This window comes from Puccinia triticina, chromosome 12A (assembly GCF_026914185.1).
Source record: "Puccinia triticina chromosome 12A, complete sequence".
NCBI lineage: Eukaryota > Fungi > Basidiomycota > Pucciniomycetes > Pucciniales > Pucciniaceae > Puccinia > Puccinia triticina.
Window position 1 is genome coordinate 2,873,972 of NC_070569.1, and position 19,348 is coordinate 2,893,319.

General features: G+C 47.4%; 3 protein-coding genes across 3 annotated transcripts; 1 reads left to right on the plus strand and 2 right to left on the minus strand.

Annotated features, from left to right (window-relative positions):
* Window positions 1-2,617: 2,617 nt before the first annotated feature.
* Window positions 2,618-4,521, minus strand: PtA15_12A248 (uncharacterized protein; the record flags this gene model as incomplete). The annotated part of the gene is made up of 4 exons (XM_053161837.1): window positions 2,618-2,726; window positions 2,809-2,863; window positions 2,950-3,026; window positions 3,092-4,521. The coding sequence occupies 4 exons, from the start codon at window positions 4,519-4,521 to the stop codon at window positions 2,618-2,620; spliced, it is 1,671 nt and encodes a 556-aa protein (XP_053025815.1).
* A 2,301-nt stretch (window positions 4,522-6,822) lies between these two features.
* PtA15_12A249 (uncharacterized protein) lies at window positions 6,823-8,162 on the plus strand (the record flags this gene model as incomplete). The annotated part of the gene is made up of 6 exons (XM_053161838.1): window positions 6,823-6,972; window positions 7,096-7,168; window positions 7,234-7,390; window positions 7,477-7,641; window positions 7,718-7,824; window positions 7,918-8,162. The coding sequence occupies 6 exons, from the start codon at window positions 6,823-6,825 to the stop codon at window positions 8,160-8,162; spliced, it is 897 nt and encodes a 298-aa protein (XP_053025816.1).
* Window positions 8,163-9,075: 913 nt separating this feature from the next.
* PtA15_12A250 (uncharacterized protein) lies at window positions 9,076-14,645 on the minus strand (the record flags this gene model as incomplete). The annotated part of the gene is made up of 23 exons (XM_053161840.1): window positions 9,076-9,281; window positions 9,397-9,466; window positions 9,608-10,099; window positions 10,170-10,287; window positions 10,370-10,444; window positions 10,517-10,707; window positions 10,783-10,829; window positions 10,939-11,094; window positions 11,159-11,196; window positions 11,266-11,375; window positions 11,442-11,473; window positions 11,547-11,691; window positions 11,771-11,867; window positions 11,930-12,144; window positions 12,211-12,308; window positions 12,410-12,452; window positions 12,559-12,593; window positions 12,698-12,824; window positions 12,935-13,110; window positions 13,220-13,549; window positions 13,654-13,939; window positions 14,047-14,370; window positions 14,466-14,645. The coding sequence occupies 23 exons, from the start codon at window positions 14,643-14,645 to the stop codon at window positions 9,076-9,078; spliced, it is 3,591 nt and encodes a 1,196-aa protein (XP_053025817.1).
* Between the last annotated feature and the right edge of the window lie 4,703 nt (window positions 14,646-19,348).

Here is a 19,348-nt window from a genome sequence, read left to right on the forward strand (position 1 = left end):
TCCTAAGAATGATTATGAAATAAAAAAATGAAAAATGGGAAAATTATCAAATTTCTTGCTAATTTCTCAGAATTTTCATTACTGTTCAATTCAAGGAGGGAAAATTGGAGAGAACAGTATGGCATGCAACAGGAATGATAAAAAATGAAAATTTTGAAACCATTGCCAATGATTTTTATTGGATCAAATAAATTGAGTCAAATTGGTGGTGATTTGGGCTACAGTCAACTCCCTGAGTTCAATTTGCAATTGGTGGATAACCCATCCACCCAAAAAATCATTGGCAATGGTTTCAATTTTTTTCATTTTTTATCATTCCTGTTGCATGCCATACTGTTCTCTCCAATTTTCCCTCCTTGATTTGAACAGTAATGAACATTGTGAGAAATTAGCAAGAAATTTGATAATTTTCACATTTTCCATTTTCATGACTTGAATTCTGTGGCCTGAGCTTCTGCATTGAAAAATGTGTTGCCAAAAACATCAGATAACCCACTGTACATATCCCTCTTGATTACCTGTCAAACCGGTCATTGACAAACAATATCAGACCTATTGATGACCTGTTTGACTGGTTGTCAAGAGGGTGAAGTACTCCAGATGACAAGCCACACTGCTCATCAAAGGATTGTGTACTCCCTCTTCCAGAGGGGTGTGATACATCTTGATGACTGGTTGACTGGACATTGAGGGGTTGTATCATACCTCTCTAGATGACTGTTCAAATCAGTCATTGAGAGATACATATCTATACTCCTTGGAGACCAGTCACCCAGTCATGGAGACAGTGAAGTCCTCTGAATGATCATTGACCAGTCATCAAGGCTGATTATTGCCGGTTACCTGCTAGGAGTACCCAGGTACCTGGCCAATATTTGCAGAATGTTGAACACCTGCATCTACTGGTGGGTACCCCCTGATAGCCACCGGGTACCCGCCAGCAGATTGAAGGTACCCACAACAAGTTTTCCAGGGCCATATTTACTTCACAACACCCTGTCACCAGAATTATGCATATACACATCAAAGGGAACAAAAATACATCCCACATTGGACTACATTCATTAAATATGTAGTATTAAGTATACTTCTTTTTCCATATTGTGACATCATCTTAAACTGACTCTGAAAATGGAAAAACCGGTTATGTTTAGTAACCCCCAATTTCAATTTTCATGCCCTATGGTACAGGCCCTTAGCCTATTACATAGAAATCAAACCTGTCAGTGCTTTCCCTATTTTTTGGCTACTGGGCTGATCCAATGAGAAAATTGCTCAGATTCCATCTTCTTTTTTCTTGTTTCTCCAGCCCTGTCTATTTGAATCTCAGGTTGAAACTTCAGCAGCAATGTTCACAATGGAAATTTCATCCACCTAAAAAGCAGTTTTATATAACAAAATAAACATTTCCTCAAAAGAGCGAAAACAAAGCAAAGTCAAAAGCTCAAGAAACCAGACCAGGAAGACAAAAGAAATGGATTGTAAAGAGGGAGGGTATTTTTGGTGAAATAATTTTTTTGCTAATGATGGAGGGCAGGTGCAGAAAGGGTACAAAGCCTAAAAAACTCAAGGAGAAACAATCAATTGAAGTTGATGAATTCCCAGGTGAGATGATCAATTGATCAAACAAGATAATGTCAGGTTGCGAAACCAAGCGCAGAAAGCTTCCTAAACTGTAAGCTTCCAAATCAAGAAGAAACTCGCGCTGTTGCTAAACCATGAAACCAGCCCTATCCCGAAAAACTAACAATACACCAAAATACCTTACTTACCGCAGCCTTGGCCAGCGTTGTTTCAGCCTCTAACCCTGACCCTTGGTCAGGTGCGGCGCAATCCCATCCTGAACCCTGAATACATCAGCGAGAAAGGACGCCCGACTCGTCGGGTCCCTAACCTGTTAGTACAGTGAACTTTGCCCATAAAAGAGCCTGCTCGACCAGCCCAAAATGCTGACACCAGCCTCATTCCAATCTTTCCTTCCTCGCAAAAGATCCAAGCAAAACTTGCACGCTCTTAAACTTTGATTCCCGTCACTACCTCAGACCTTAAAACTATAATCTTAAAAATATAAAAACATAATTCATCCTTTTACTTCTTCTCGTCTAATCTTTATTACGCTCCAAAACTCAAAATTACCAAAAATATCCTTGTTTCTCCACGCACGCCTGTGTTCTTCAAACCTTTGCCCATCTATCTCCAACTACTCGCTACCTACCGCTTCGGCTCTTTTTCTTCTTAAAAACTCATCGACGCACTCTTGTTGCCTCCATACCTCATTCCATTCATCTCACAGAAGTCTTCAGACTACCGCCCTTGCTCTTAGGTAAGAGCACCATTTTGTTCTTTCACTTTGTTAACTTCACATTGTCATTCCTGCAACAAAAGGAACTTATGGAAATAAAACACTCTTAGTTCTCCTAATTCTTACAGATAATTCCATGATAGTGAAAGATCAAAGAGGCGTTAAGGACGAGGAACCAGAGACGGAAGTAATGACTCAGAGATAGTATACAAGGTCGTGGAAGTCACTGCGTATTGCTTGTGAGGTGAAATTTATGCGTTGGTTTTTACCAGCAGGTTACTACTTTTTCATCGTGGAAAACGCAAGTCTTATAATTTAAAACCGAGTTTGCGAGCCAAAGTTGTACGCGTCGAGTTCACTGGTGGGTCCCGGAATTTCTGGTAACCGCATTTGAGATTCCAAGACATGAAGCTGACGTTGATGCCTGCAGTGGCAAGATGGTTTTTGTGCGACATAATATATCAGTATCGAATCGTATATAAAATCATCGGATGATTTCAGCTCACCTCCTCAAATTGGATAGATTGGAGAAAGACCTGCCGCAAACGTTGCAGAAGTTGGCTTAAGACCCAAAATTACAAGCAATCAGCGTCGTGATGGGGCTCAATGTTCCTACACGGTGACTAATGAAGAAATTAGCTGCTTACATCTTTCACCTGTATGAACGGTGCCATGAAGTGCCAAAGCGCTGGGTCGGTTGAAATCTTTGCCGCATATCCCGCAGCTAAAGCGAGGCACGTACGCGTCAGCAACCTAGCAGAAGTGATTTAAACAGTTTGTTCGACTTACACATGCATGCGCTTGCGCTTGGGCCTGTCGGTATTGCTTCGTGGCAAACTTCTCTTGGCATCCTTGGCAGATTGAGGTACATCGCTTGGCTGTCCAGTTTCCTTGTTCCGTGCTTGAAGGTGAGCATCTGTGATCGGCGGGAGTAAGCCATTGAATTTCAACGCAGAAGGCTTTCCAAAACTGTTGCCTCGACTGATCGGGGTATTTGCGAATAATTGCGGAGGGCTTGGAATAGAGATAGCTGATAGGATGTTGCAGACAGAGCGTTGTGAATCCAGAGACGTTGTTCTGTTGGGTTCGGTTGGCCGAGAATGCGATTCTGAAGATGTTCCAAAGGCAAAGATGGAGGAGGATCTCGAACTAGAAGTTTCTGCAGAATTGTAGAAAGTTGAATTCCTGCTGAGAGAGTGGGGGTTGCACAGTGATCCCGATGACTCGCTGGGGTGATTTTCATTATGTTTGCAACCTGCGCGTTCATACCTGCCTCCTGCTCCAAGTGGAGTCATAGGTCTCTCAGTGCTAGTAACATCCATAGGTCCACTACCGGGCGTCTGCCGGCGAGAGCAACTCAATTCAGGCAGTGAGCCCACGTCTATTGGAGATTCGTTAAATCCGGAACTATAGAGGCCTAGGGAAGAGTCGTATTGCCCCACGCTCTCGGCCGCCTGGCTTAGAGCGAAGGGCCTCTCGTGGTCCATGAAAGAATGCTGAGAGTGTACTGAGAGCCTTAAATCAAGTGAAGCTTGGAAGCCTTGCGGGGATGTGTCGATCCATTGGGCAAGCAGGGACGGGAGGGCAGTACTCGACGGAGCTGGCTCGTACATGTGAGCAAAGTTGAAGCCTCCACTTAAGCTGCCAGTGGTCCCAGTAAGATTTGCTTCACCCTCAGCAAATGCTCCACCTTCCAAAAATCTTGGTGTGCGAGAGTCCTCGTGGACTGGGAAGCCGAGTGAACATGATGAATCTGTTGGCCTTATCTCGTAACCCTCCGACAATTCCGCTGGCGGATGAGACACAAACTGCTCAGAAGGCGTACTCAAGTGCTGCTCAGGCCACCTAGATTCAGTCCACCCAAGCTCGCGTGGGCCTGACGAGAATGCCGAGAAATAGTCCGAATAATGTGGTTCATCGCCGTCGCCAAAACTAGACTGGCCGTTGGGATGCACGCCTGGCCAAGACGAGAGGTTCGGAGGCGAATCGGTAAAGGTTTCGGTTGTAAACGGGTAATAGTCCTGGGGATCGTGATGTGCATGTAGTTGAGGCTCCGCTTGTGAACCAGGTAGATTTTCATACTGCCAACAATCATCCCGAAGAATATCGTTGGATGGGATCAAGTTCTGAGTGTCCTGATTATCTTGGTAAGTGCTGGACTCTATGAAGTTCTCCAGCTGCACCAAATTGTCACGACCGTTGAAAATGTGCTCAGACATGACAAGAACGCGTAAAATCTGAGGTTCTTGTTGCTTTTCGATGAGAAATTGGTGAGAGGATTCAGACTGGGTGATGCTGGGCCTTTGAAGCTGTCTTGATTTTGTAGTTGAGATCTATGCAGTGAAAGAGAAAAAGTAACAGTAAGTCTGGGCAAGCTTTTTAACCATGGCATAACCGTGTCAGGCTCATGGATAAGAAATCAGGCAGCTAATCCAGCTTACTCACTTCCGTCGCACCGTCAGACCTCGAAGCCTTTCAAGCAGTAGAAACAACGCGATCGAGGTTGATATGTGGTCTTGTTATAACTGTTTGTTTTACTCTTGCCGAAATGTGATTTCGCCGGCTTTATGAACGCACAAACCAGTTGTGATTCAAACAAAAATACCAACAATGACGATGATATGTCGGTTCAAGCAAAAAACGAGAGATCTGTGAAGTCTTTTCTTGAATAAAGGGTCTACCAACTAAATGCGTTGGGTATAAGCCAAGTTTGCTGAATAAATGCGCTGGGAATAAGCTAGAGGGTTGGTCAGGTGTGGATTTAGATAATTGCGAAGAACTGTGGATCTGCAAGCTTGACTGGAGAGATCTTAACCAAAAGGAGCTGTTGGGGTGCTGCAAACAAGATGGGCAAGAACTCAGTCTTATTACCGCTTTAGGTGTGAGGCGTGGTAAATTGGAACGGACGAAATCAAGCGCTCTACGAATGTTTCAGTCACTACCAGACGGGTGGGTAATGAAAATTCCAAATGGCCAAGTTACATACCTATAGGGGAATTTGGAGACTAGAAGTCACTATTATCTAGATTCATGCTTACAAGACTCGCTTTCGTTGTTGTTCTCAGTTGAACCATAATGACATGATCTTAGCCAGAGACCAGTGGATAAAAGTGGGGGCTATGCATTTTTTTAATCGCCAGACTGCGCGCCTTAGCAGTCTCTCTATCGCCTCCCATGGGAATAGATTGTGCCATTCGGAAACTTCATGCGCAAGCAAAACGTGGCTTTCCCAATTTTGGAAGACCTTCCACGGTTTCACTGGAAAAGTGGGGGGAGCCAGCGTCCGGATCAGGGTGTTGGTTCCACACGGAATCAGCTCCCATTGCGATGCACATTTTCAATGATCATCCTGCGCAAAATAGTTTCTTCGTTTTTTTTGTTTCTAATGAGGCCAAGCAGTGACTCACGAAAATCAAATATTCATTGAGCATTCACGGCTGGTTCATCGCGGGGAAGAAGGGTGGGCCCGCTTTTCCTCTGGACCCCGAGGCAAATGAGAAACCTCAGCCTGACCGTGACAATGACTTTTTACAATGAAGGTCTGCGTATATGATAGGGCCCCCTAGACCCCAGTGCTTTCGTAGGCGTAAGTACTTTGGTAGGCGTGTTGGACTTGTGCTGAATTCCGCCGGCAGGGAAAAGCAAATATCAAGTTTTTTGAAAACTCCAGATAGGCGACGGCGACAGCATGTTTCTCCCTTCTTTGAAGAAAAGAAAAATAAAGGAGCGGAAACGACCGAGTTTTCCAGCTTGCAGTCGGGGACGGATGCCACCTCCGCCGGACCGCAGGATGACGGAGCTGATAACCCAACCAAGAAAGAAGAAGGTAGTACTCACTGCTTCCGGTCTGCAACTCAGGATGTCTCTTGGATCAATTACGATTTCTTCATGTCTCGTATAAGCCTAAGCACATATCCATTCCGCCCTCGAACTTAGTACAAGTACTCCCTCGCCTGCCGGGGGGCTTGACGCGAAGCGCCTCGCATAAAGTGTGACCTCCCTGAATGTGACCTCCCTTCAGTGAGGTCACACTCTGTGCGAAGAGAACCTGCGGGGCTGCCTCACGGAGAGGCTTTGTTAAGCTCGTTCCGCCCTGGGCACACGGCTTGGGTGGCAAGTTTGTTATATGTGGGACCCGCTTCACGCGCGGCTCTGTTTATGTCAGGGTCAGGTAAATTAGGCCGACCCGAGAGCAGTTTGGGCTGATCTCGAAGTCTGCCTGGCAAGAGTTGGGGGGTGGTTGGGGGGTCTCGCTCTTTTCTTTCTTCCTATGGCCTTTTCAGCTTCTTTGGCAAGAAAAATTGAAAATCCCCAAAAGGCTGGAGAGGCTGTGGCAGCTGGGCGGGTGGTATCCGCGGATCGCCCCGCACTTGACAAGGTCGGTCGGATCAGAGCTATCTCGGCCGCGCTCACCACATGCCGGCTGCCCCACGGAGCCGAACCCAACGACCAGCAAGTACCCATATCGAGACTTCTCGCCACACTCGATCCTTCCCAGGCCGCCATAAGATATACGAACGATGACGTCCTGGCTTGTATTCCAACCAACGATAGATGTCGAGATTCGCCTGGAGGGAGAGGAGGAACGGAAGTCGGTAGAAGTCAAGGTGGACAAAGACAAGAAGGAAAGATGTCCGGTCTATTTGGACGGGGAAGGCGTAACTGGCCAGGTAAGGATGAACCCAAGCACTCTTCCCCCTCTTACGCCACCTAAAATCGTCAAACCGCCTCGGAAAAGAAATCTGTCAAACGGTTTGTGAAGTTTTCCCGATCCCTATCGGGTCTTGGCATAGGTTATCATCCGAGTTCGCGAGGGAAAAGGCGTTAAACATGAAGGTGTTAAAGTCGAATTCGTTGGCTCGATAGGTACGAATTTTTATACGCTCTCAAGGAGTTTAATAGAATTGACATTGAAATCGTGAAACATTTAGAATTATTTTATGATCGTGGGAACCATTTTGAGTTTCATACTCTCAGCCAGGAACTAGCCTCTCCCGGAGAATTGAAAGCGATACAGACCTACGATTTTTCCTTCAAGAACGTCGAGAAGCAGTACGAGTCGTATCAAGGTATTAACGTGAAGCTACGGTTCGTCAACCCTCCGAGTACCTCCCTGAACGCCCGGACAAGCGTACTGAGCCTAAAATCTAATCCGGGCCTCATTTTCGTACCAGCTATTTCATCCGGGTCACTGTTGCTCGCAGGATGGCTGATGTGCTCAAGGAACGTGATTTGTGGGTCCACTCATACCGGATGCCACCAGAGAGTAATAATTCGATTAAGATGGAAGTAGGGATCGAAGATTGTCTCCATATCGAGTTCGAGTATAACAAGTCACGGTACGTTTGTAATCATTTGCATTGAGTTGCCCTGACCATCTTTAGGCAATTGATATTATCTTTTGGGGAGAGATAGGTACCACCTCAAAGATGTAATTGTTGGCAAAATTTACTTCCTTTTGGTCCGGATCAAAATCAAACATATGGAGCTCTCGATTATCCGTCGCGAGACCACCGGAGCTGGTGAGTGATCTCACTTCCATGAACTATTGCTGAACGTAATATCTTCTCTGACCCAATGTATATTACGATTGCGTATGAATGTTGATGGGCCAGCTCCGAACCAATACAATGAGTCGGAGACGATCACGAAGTTTGAGATCATGGACGGCGCACCCGTCCGAGGCGAGACGATCCCCATCCGACTCTTCCTCGGCGGCTTTGATCTGACACCGACTTTTAGAGACGTCAACAAAAAATTCTCGACTCGTTATTATCTCAACTTGGTCCTAATTGATGAAGAAAATCGGAGGTACTTCAAGCAACAGGAGATCACGATCTTTCGTCTACCCGAAAATTGAAACACCTAATTCATCAATCATCTCTCTCTCACTCGAATTGTATTCTTTTTTCTGGATCTCTTCCAGCAATATTTACATATATATGCACGCAAAAAAATAAACGGCAATGAACCACCCTGGCTCACTTGCTAAGCTCACTTGGCCATTGATCCTATACTCGTTTAAGCCTTTGATTTTTGCCCCTGATTGAATAGCACGGATCATCATATAATTTATTTTGGCTGTGAACTCTATCTTTACTTCATCTTCAAAGGTATTTGACAAGAATGTAGGAGAGAATCGCCAACCTATCACGCTATGAGGCAAGCCGGGCTTAGCAGCCACATCACATACCATCAGTTATGCTACATAGTCACAGGTGCCTTCGTATTCAAAAGCGCATGGGAAAGATGGTGGACCAGAGGCTTCAAGGGTCGAGCCACCAACTCAACTAAGCCCCGCCATTAAGCTAACATGATATGAAGATTTTTGCGGGATGCTTCGTTTGCCGAGTCCCCCGGCCAGTAAAAGGCACTGTCCAAAAAATCAATATCCCCTTGATATACGTATTGGGGCCTGAGTTTTTGAAGATGTTGCTGAGATTCATAAATACCTCTTGACGCGGACATACTGACGCATGATTACACATTTGTCATTATGCAGTCAACTTGGAACTCCACTAATGTAGCCCTAAACGTGGACTGCGAGTATCTACAACTGGAGAGTCCTGGTGTAGCTACACATTTTCAATGATTTTTCTTTGTTGCAGGTCTATACAGTCTTTTTTTCGAATAACAAGCAGAAAAGAGTTGGAAATATGGGATACAAAAAATAGATATGAGTAGGGCGCAACAATTGCGAGTTGATTCTAGTAAAGAGAATTGTACAGGGATGATTTCACGGCAGGTGGAGAGGTTTTTCACTCTTTTTTTCTCTAGGGACGATTGTGGACGTTCAAAAAATTGGCAGTACCGTCGTATCTGATATGCATTGTCGGCATACCCGAGATGGAGTCGAGGACGCGTATCTTCGACAGATGTCCTTGTCGCCCGGGCGCTTTCCTAAGCTTATTCAAGTTTTGGACTTCCTTGATAACCACTGGGATTATCTCTTGGTAAAATCCCGAACAATGTCCTTCCACTATTGTTCAATTTTCAATTGAGGACAAAAGTCATCAACTTCATTAGCTCAGTCTCTTGCCTCACGCTTTTAGTTTCGGACAAAATTTCGAAATAAGCGTCTGGTTACTGCTTACAATCAAGGAGCTTTTGATATTCAGTCATTTGCCGCGCAGGGTTATATTCGAAGTCGAGTTCCCCAACCCGCTGATATTCCCGATGGTTGAAAAATGATAAGATCATCCGAATACACCCGGATAATTGGTACAGGCGATGTGAGAGAAGGAGGGAGAAAGATATAAGGATCAACAAAGGAGAAGGCGTGGGGAAGATGGAGAATAGGCTGACATTAGTTCCCTTGCTGTCTGGGCCGAGGTTCGCGACGAGCCCATTGAGAGCGGGTTCCCAATGGTTAAGCCTAGTGGACTCGAGGCCGTAGCGACAATACTTCTCCCGTATGTCAGCATTTTGGAAACAGGTGGGGTCCTCCAGTGCAAGGCTTCGCAAGTCTCGGAGTCCCAGGAAGACTGTCGAGTCCAGATGGGAGCCCGTGCTAGGCTCGGCAGGCGGGATGAGATGGTCTAGTGCGTGGGCTACCCCGTGGGTCATCGTGTACGCAAGCGTCGCCACCGCACGCAGACAGTCCGCCGCCAGCTCGTCCGCACTCAAGTTCCCTTCGCTGGCGTTGAGCTCTCGTAGATTGTGATAGAAGCGGCGAGAGTCCTCGTGGACATGCTTCATGACCGGTTGTCCTGACACGAATTTGATCGTGTCCTCTAACATGTTCAATGCCCCCACCGTAACCACTGCAGCGCCCTTCTTAATCATACTCGCAATGCTCTAAGAAGAATGAAAATCACTTCGCGGTTGGGTTGATTGAAATGTTGAGTATTGAATATAAGTAACTTACGGTTGGAGACGATTCAGCTTCAATGTGGAACTTGAGCTGCCAGGCTAAACCACACGCCGCCACACGAGCGGCTGATCGACTCTTGAAAGTCATCTGTGCCTCCGTCAGGTACAAATACCTGCAGATGAAGAAAATGCAGATAGCTATCAATGCCCGAGTAAGACTTGAGTGACAAATCAATAAATCCAAAATCAACAAACACATCGCTCAAAGCAGTCAAGAGTAGCTGCTCTGAATGCAGCCCAGTTTCTACCAAGCCAAAGATGTGAGCCAGCCTGGGATGGATAGAAGGAGCAAATAAATATATTAGCGGTTTGGTCACGGAGAAGCGGGGGCGAGGAACGGACCATCCAGATATCATCGGATTGGTGACGTCGCGACATATATCGACGGTCTGGTCGTAATTGATGGGGTTGCGACGGGTGGAGCATTGCTTGATCCGCTCGGACAGAAACTTCTCAAACAACTTCCACTCCTCACCGGTGATCGCCGAGTCCAATGCCTCATAAACATTCGATACACACGATTGCATGTTCGGCTAATTAATGTCCAATTTTCATGCCATCAGATCATTGAAGCAGTGTGCGAGTCTTCTATTTTGGGTTAAACTCACGATGCCAAACAACTCTGCCATCCTTTGCCTTTGAATCATCTCTGTGTCTAGAAGAGATCCATGAAACCATCCAGTCCGGGCCAAGTTTAGACCAAAGAAGATTGCATATTTAATAAGAGTTCGAAAAGAATGGCTCGTAGATCGAAGATGCCTCACCAGAGATCTTGCAAATCAATTTCCGGTCGGGGGAAACTTGCACGGTTTTGAATCCGATAGGTGCATAGGGCTGGAGGTTCAAGGAATAGTTTAGAGCTTTCTGTGGACTGATGTCCGTCAATATCTGGTAGATTGTCTTGGGAACCATGAACGGGACTAGATGGATCCAAATTTCAGTAAGATGGAGATATGCAATAGTAATTGCAGTTTGAGAGCTCACATAATAATGCAACATCGTTGCAAGCGTATTGGTTGGGCCTAAATGAAAACTTAGAATGAGTAAATTGGCTAACAGTTGAGAAAAGGTCGGTGGACTGGAACTCGTACAGATTATTGATAATGAGTCTCTGCAACATGCCGCCATAAGAGCCATCTCGTGGATCGGGCTGGCAGTCGTTGAGACCCCAGTCGGTAAGGGCGTCGGCCGTGGCGGAGTCCTGAGAGGACCAACGGTTTCAGTGATTTGTGGCTTGGGGATACTAAAAAAGGAGCAGTCTTCTTACGGTGTAGAATCGATCACCCCGAACCAGCGCGACTGTTAAATAACTAGCTCTGGTCAAAAGGCTGCATACTTGAGAGATGAAAGGATAAGGAGGAGATGGACTGACCGGCATCGCTCAATATCGCCCGGCTAATGGTATAGCCGGGGCACAAGCCAGCGCCCAAACGAGGAGCTTTGGATTCTTCGCCATGGAGTCCGGCGTGTAAGGGGATATTTGATGGGTGACCAACCAGATCTTCCATGGCGTTTGCCTGTGGCATATGAGTCATTCAAAGAAAACCCGTGTTAGCATTCAGTCAAATGCGTTGATCATAAAGATCGAGGACTGACAATCGTTTCGTCTGAGTTCCACTCCTTGAAGCTCTCGAACGCTTTTAAGCCCAGGTACTCCCTAAACTCATTCAACGTGCATGCTCGCCATACGTCTCTAATGAAACATGAGCAATCAGCAATGGCTCAAGTTACAAACATGGCAGCGAATCAACACACCTGGCCGTCCGCATTCCTTGGCAATCGATCCATCGGAGCACAGCGGGCGTGTGTTGGGCCCCAAAAGCTCCAGCGACATCGTACGTCGCGTCCCTGAGGATCCGAGCTATATCTTCATCTCTGAATTTGCCGGTCGCGGGATCACGCTCATAAGTCCCTTGCTCGACAGTCTCGGCTCCGCCGACAGTGGCAGGGGTGACTTCGTATTTAGAAAGCTAACGAGAAAAAAATAAATGCATGAGCATCTTGGATTCAGAATTGAATGAGATGAAGTATATCACCTTCCAATTCCTTGGATCTGTGCCTGCCCCGGCGTTCAATTCTTTCATCAAGGACTCCATGGCCCTCATGAATGCGCCCTCGTTGAGATCATCCCATTCTGTTGAAAGCCAAATATGTGGAGAACAAAACATATGAGCATTGGCACCTGGGTAGCCTCACGCACACCAGAAATGATAAGAAAACGATGACATGACTCACTCCGACTGGGGAGCCCTTTGGACATTTTCTCCTCGAGCCATTGCTTTGATCAAAAATTTATGGGACGTATGTGGCAGATGGAAAAATTGCTTAGACACTGGACGATCAAGGTGGGTCATTAAGGGAAGTGAAATTCCACCTCTACTTACAGTTTGTCGCATGGAAAGGCAGGAATGCCATCGATCTATTGATGGGCAATTAATTGAATATAGGAGACGAAAATATTTGGATCAGTGATCTTGGTCCGCAATAATTGAGTTTTGGTTAAGGTTTTTTCGAACCACTTACACAAAATGTTGAACTCAATGCTAACTGAGTTTCCAACAGCTTTGGGAGTGCTACCCAAGAGAGTTTTGATCTGGGTTCGGGGGTCAAGAGACCAATCCGAATCGGCTTGAACGCTTCCTAAGATTGACTGTTTTTTGTTTAGAACAACAATCAACCATTGAGGACCGTCGGTCAGGCGCACAGAACCACGAGCGTCTCTTGGGGTAGACCGCGAGAGACAGTGAAGAGGAAACTTACTTGTAAGTAATCGTGTAAGATCATTTGGACAAAGTAGTTGCAATTGACTAGTCGCGCGGTCCCGAACACTTCATCATCTTGTTTCTTGCGCTCTTCAGTCGTCCTAATCTCACTCGGGTTTGGGTTCCATCTCTTTTGCTCATTTAGTTCCAAGACTTTTTTGGCCACTCGATTATCTGGATCGCGGACGCGATTTTCAGTAATTTTAGATGAGAAAAGAAGCGTTGGCTAAAATGTTCAGTGGGGGATAATAAAGTGATAATGGAAGGTTTGAGTATGACTGACGATTTCGGCAGAAGAGTACCAAAAGAGCGCATGAGGCAGATGGCATCAAGAGCAGTCGACTGGATGCAAAGGTATCGGGGTAGAGGAGGCCCCTTCCCAGGTTGCCTTCAGAGTAGTCACGCACTCTATCTTGCTCAGTTTGGTCAACACCGTAGAGTGGGTCCAAGGAGAGATAGGAGGAGGTGAGGTTCTGCCACTGCTTGCTACGTCCGCGCTTCTTTGGCGGGTCATTCGCCGCCGGCTTCTTCTGTGTCTGATCTTGCTTCGCGTGATCATCGTTCGGCTTGTTGTCCATCGGCGAATCCGGGTCGGGCTGGTTATTGGTCCAGACTAGCAGGGATAAATATTTCGAAGACGCATATTAATAAGAGACTGGTTGGAGAGAAAAGGATGGCACATCTTTTTGGGTGGAAAGAAGACGAAAAGGTGCATACAGAGGTCATGAATGATTAAGTTGGCGAAGGCGAACAAAAGGCTCGAGATCCCAGCAGGATGAGCCTTGAAGCCGTGCGGGCCAGGCTTACGTCTCAGAATCGCATCGAAAAAATCCTCCGGTTCGGCCACGTCTGGAGCGTGAGCATGAAGGGGTTTGACCGAGCGAGCATAGGGCTGCTTGGCCGCGCCGAGCATAGGGAAGCCGGTCAGGTTGTTATAGCTCCCATCGGCGGAGCGGTAGCGGTGCTCGGGTGCGAGAGTGACCGTAGGCGGATGAGACAAGTCCTGTCAGTGTTGCAAGTGTAGTGTTAGGAAAGTGTATCAGAAATTAGAATCATCCATGGCTTTTCCTCGAGAAAATACAATTCGTGATAAGCCGGATGAAGACTTACACCCCATAACAAGTTGATGAATTGGCCTTGAACGCCGTTGACGAAAGAGTTTGGGCCATGATGCCTGGATCGACCGGTTGTCGCCAGCCAACCCACGACATCCTCCAGAAGCATCTTTCGGTCGTCGATAGGTTTGCCCAGGCTGGACAATAGGTTGCCGATCATCTCAATGTTATCCGGGATGCGTCCCGCCAGGAGCTGCTGGACACCCAGATAGGCCAACTTGGTAGGGTCTTTGGTGTCGATCAGATCCGAAACATCCTCATCCGTCGTGCCGGTCTTGCCCGTCTTGGTGAACAAATAATCGGAGATCGTCCCCACGGTCTGTTAATTTTGTAATACCACGCCTGTGTTAGCTGGACGCATTCTCATCCCGGTTCGATAAGGCACTTCGGAAGAGAAGGGTTATATATGCTTGCCTCTTGGAATTGGAAAACTTTCCTCCACACCGGCGAGGATCCAAGCGAAGGCAAATCGGCGGCCGAGCCAATCTGGTATAGGTGAGTATATCCAGCGGATTGTAACAGCCTTTCGCCCGGCTTTGGTTGTGATCCCATCTGAGTCTGGCCGGTGGCAGTATTGGTGATATAGGATGTCATGGCTTGAATAATCCTTTTAATCTATGTCTTCGTCTGCTTCTTCTTTATCTAGCTGCTATTGCAAACCTTGGCTGGGAATTGTTCTTTGACCTTTTTAGCGGTTTCTTTGAGCCTTGGCGCTCTATCTTTATAACGCGATTCTGGCTCTAAAGTCTTGGTAGGTGAGGGCGGTGTAATCTAGTGTAAGGCTTTATCAGAGAATATTCGGGTTTGATATCTATTGGTTGTATGTATAGTTTGAGGTAGACTCTCACTCTGCTGGGTTGCTATGCAGCGATGGTTCAAGCCAAGGAAGAATCAGTTGTCCATTCAATACACGTATAAATCAAAATACATCGAGCCAACTGACAGGGTGCAAGCACTCATGAACAAACTGCAACTGTGGCGATGCTGATTGGGGCTCGCTGTTGTTGATAATCTGATGAGTATGATAAACGTAGGAGAGCCGGACACGACAGGAGGAAGGGGCAAATGAGATGGCAGGACGATCAAGGTTGAGTGAGAGCTTCGGGTCACTAGAAAGAGAGAGAATTTCCTTTGGTCATCAAACTTCATCGCATTCCGTCTGGGTTGAGAACTACCAGTCCATGCCCAGCCAACGAGTTTATCTCTATCTGCGAGCATCAAGCGACTCAAAACTCACGAGGGACGGATGGATTCGCTGAACTGTGTTTGAAGCTGGCGGAGGAGGAAACTGCTGGGGCTCGCAAACCTGGGAGAGGGAACTCAGCACTTGCATAGCAAAAAGCGAACAGCACAGCAGACAACTAGCGCAGATGTCATGGTTCCCAGGTCCGCTTGATCGAGGCGACCAGTGAAGCGTCTGCGTCGATGAACATGTCAAAAATGTGCATGCCTCATCACCCTCCGCCCATGAGCACAGAAAGCGAGATTTGCTGGGTTGAAAGAAAGAAAGCTGGGCAAAACGGGCTTCATATGTGAATTCAACGGGGCGGCAGGAGAACTGAAGGGAAAGCTTTCTGTGTCATGCGGCTCTTGGGAGAGACATGATGCACAGGGGAAATCAAGCACCGCCGAATCTTTTTCTTCATCCCTAACCTCCCTCACTATCACCCCGTCCAGCATAAGCTTGGGTAATCCTGCTCGATCCCTCCTGGAATATAGTCTTGTTCAGAGGCTGCACAGGCATCGTGGGGCGGAGGGATAGATGTGTCGCTGATCGTCAACTAGAACATGGAAATTCAGCTTGAAAGCAACATGTGGATCAGATTGCTTGACTTTGATGGAGAATGCGAGCTTAACAAAGCCACTCGAAAGGTGGGTTTGGAGGACGCTGGACTCCTTGCGGCCAGAGGAGACTTCGCTTGGTGAAGATTGTCTCTTGGTATAGATGAAATCTTTCACCTGCTGGAAATCTGTTAGAGTCCTCCGGTGGAATCAGTAGTGCCAAGATTACATAAACAGTGTTTAGCATAATCATGTACTTACAAACTAAACCTAACCGGTGCTTAGTCATCATCAACCGGTTAGGTTTAGACTACATAACCTGGTCGGACCCGCGCCCGGCTCCAGTCTCTTTTCCTCACCGAGATTTGGAGCCGGATTCATCAGTGCCGAGACTGACCGCGACGGGACTGTTCCGCCCAGGTTAGTACAGTCTTTTATGCAATCATATACCGAGATTTGGAGCCGGATTCATCAGTGCCGAGACTGACCGCGACGGGACTGTTCCGCCCAGTTTCCCATTTGCCTGAGGCATCTTATAGGTTAAAAGCCTGCTCGCTGCACTGTTTGTCTCCCCGCTCCTAAGGTCGGATCCTGGATGAATTGGATCGATAAGAAGAAGGAACGTTATAAAGACATAGACGAAGAATTGAAGAAGAAAAATCGAGAAGAAGAGATCGAAAAACGACGATCAATCATACTCAATCAACCCTCCACATCCCAAAACCCACCCAATTCCTTTACTCTCCCATCATCCCCATCATCCAGTGACGATATGGACCAGGACATCACACCTCAACAGGCGAAACAGCTCTTTCAAGAGCTTTGAGAAGAAATCGCCAGTCTGCGTCTCAATCAAGCGCAAGCCCAACAAGTCCAGGTTCCGGTCGGTCCTCGCTCTCGGACCCGTCAGGAAATGATCATGGACAATTTCTTGAACAAGCCGATGCAAGTCCATCATCAACTCAACCCTCGCAAGCCCATTCTGGCCTACGAAGGAACGAACTTCCCATCGTGGGAAGCGGCCATCGATCGTACCCTCTGCCACGTCCTCGTCCGCCAAGAGCCTTTCACAGCGAAGTTGGAAAACTTTGCCATCCTCTCTGTCGAAGAAGCTTTGACTGTTGCGAGCTTAATGCGGAATACGATCGTCGACACACTCGGCGATATCATTGATGCCTCGAAGCTATCCTCCCCAAAGGAAATCTTTGAGCTTCTTCGAACGAAATGTTCTCGCTCCGACCGTCGCCGCAAGATCGAGCTCTTGAATCAATTGGTCCAGCTTATTAATGATTCGTCGCCTGCATCGGATGCAACGCTATCGGTCTGGGCTAAACTCAAGTCTGAACTGAGTGAGCTTAAGATCACCTGGGACGAAGCCCTTGGAATCTTCCTACAATCCTATTTCAAGCCGCCGGTTGGAGTTGAGCCAATGACTTTTGAATTTACAATAAGTCAACAACTCAATGAGAAAGAGGCTCCACCCTTCGACGATGTGATGACAATCCTACAGTTCGCTTCCAATAAGCTTTGCAACAAGACTGGCGGTTCCTTGCCAACATTGTCAACCGCTGTCCCTGACCCAATGGCCATGGATCTGGATCGTATCCAAGCGCTTCAACATCAGCCGCGCTACGTTGCTCCTCAACGCCGATCAGGAGCGCAGTCCCAAAGCCAGCAGCCGGTCCTCTCTATCAAAAAGGCGGCCCACTTCAAAGGGAAAGGCCAATCGGAAGCTCTCGTGAAGAAACATGGTCGCCACTGCATCTACTGCGGCGAACATGGCCACTGGTACCCGGATTGCAGCCACTTCTGGAAGGATGTAGCGACCGGAAAGATCAGCCCCCCGGACGCTGATTACAACGAGAAGAATTCGAAGTACCGCCCACCCCCGCGACCAGAAGGCAACCGCTTACGTCAAGTCAACATACCGGACGTCTCTGACGGAGTTCTCCTCGACTCTGGTGCTTCAGCTCACGTAAGCGGCGACTCACCGTTGTTCAAAGTCGAGAAGAAGCTGACCAGTCCTTGCACGTTCTACTTGGCCGTTTCCGATTGCAATGTCTCTGTTTCGGAAATTGGAAGTGTGACAATCCCAACACCGACGGGACCGCTGAGGATTGAAGATGTCTATCACTGTCCAGGCGTTGATGGGATTATTCTCTCCACCGGCCGCTTACTGTCGTCTGGGTGGAAATTGAATTATGACGGAACTCAAGCGACTTTGATGGACCCTTGTAACAATAGATATGAAACTGTTTTCCATAACTATTGTTGGTCTCTCAAGACCAGTTCCATCCTGCAATCAAAGAAGGTGTCTCAGCTGCCATCTTTTGACCCCTACGTATGGCACATCCGCCTCGGCCACGTCTTGGACGAGGTGGTTAAACAGTTCCTTCGCATCAACTATCCGGATGTGAAAATACATTGGAAATCATTCTTCTGTGAGCAGTGCGCCAAGTCCAAAAGCCTCGACAAGAAGACGTTGGGCATGGAAACTCAGATCCCTCGTGATGAGCCCCTTGATTTCTGCGTCTCAGATGTCATCGGTCCACTCAACCTTGACATCAACGGATGCCGGTATTTAGTCACTCTGAGAGACCACGCGAGTACGTATACATTCTGCGCGCCTATGCAACATCGGAGTGATGTTCCAGACAAGATCATGGGATGGATTCGACACCTCAAGACCGCCCTTGGAAAGGTACCGACATACCTTCGCTGCGACAACGCGCTGGAGTATACCAAAAGCCTTAAGCCACAACTGGAGGCGATTGGTACCACCTTGGCGCCTGTAACTCCCTATTCCCCGGAACAAAATGGAGAGGCTGAGCGAGTCAACCGAACACTTGGGGATATGGCTCGTACCATGCTGCACTCCAGTGAGTTATCCAGCAAGTGGTGGAGTTTTGCATATTCGACGGCTGCACATCTACACAACAGAATGCCCAACAGCCGAACTAAAGACAAAACACCACTCGAGCTCCTCTACAAGGTTAAGCCCATCACAGCGACTCTCTTTCCGTTTGGAGCGCGTGCGATCATCCACATTCCGAAAGAACAGAGGAAGAAACTTGATGAGCGTGCGCGTGAGGGTCAACTTCTCGGGTATCCAGCTTCTGGCACTGGTTGGTTGTTTTGGGTTCCCAGTGAACGGAGGATGGTACACTCGAGCTCCGTGAATTTTCCCGATTTTCAAAAGTTGCCGGTTAAAAAGGCCCCGACGACGACTGCTCCCGATCTCGTTGCGGCACCGGAGCCCACGGAAACTCAAGTAGATGTCATCTTGAAGCAAATCATGCTCCGTCTGGGTGAAGAAAAAACGGCTGAAATAGCGGAGGAAGAACGTCGCCAACTCTCCCTTTTGTCAACAAATGAGGAACACAACTTACCGAAGACGATCAAGCAAGCCCTCGCCGGACCAGATGCTCATCTATGGCGCGAGGCTGCCGAGTATGAAATGCTTAAATTTGGTCAGTTGGAAGTCTGGATCCCCACCAACCCACCAAAGGCTTGCA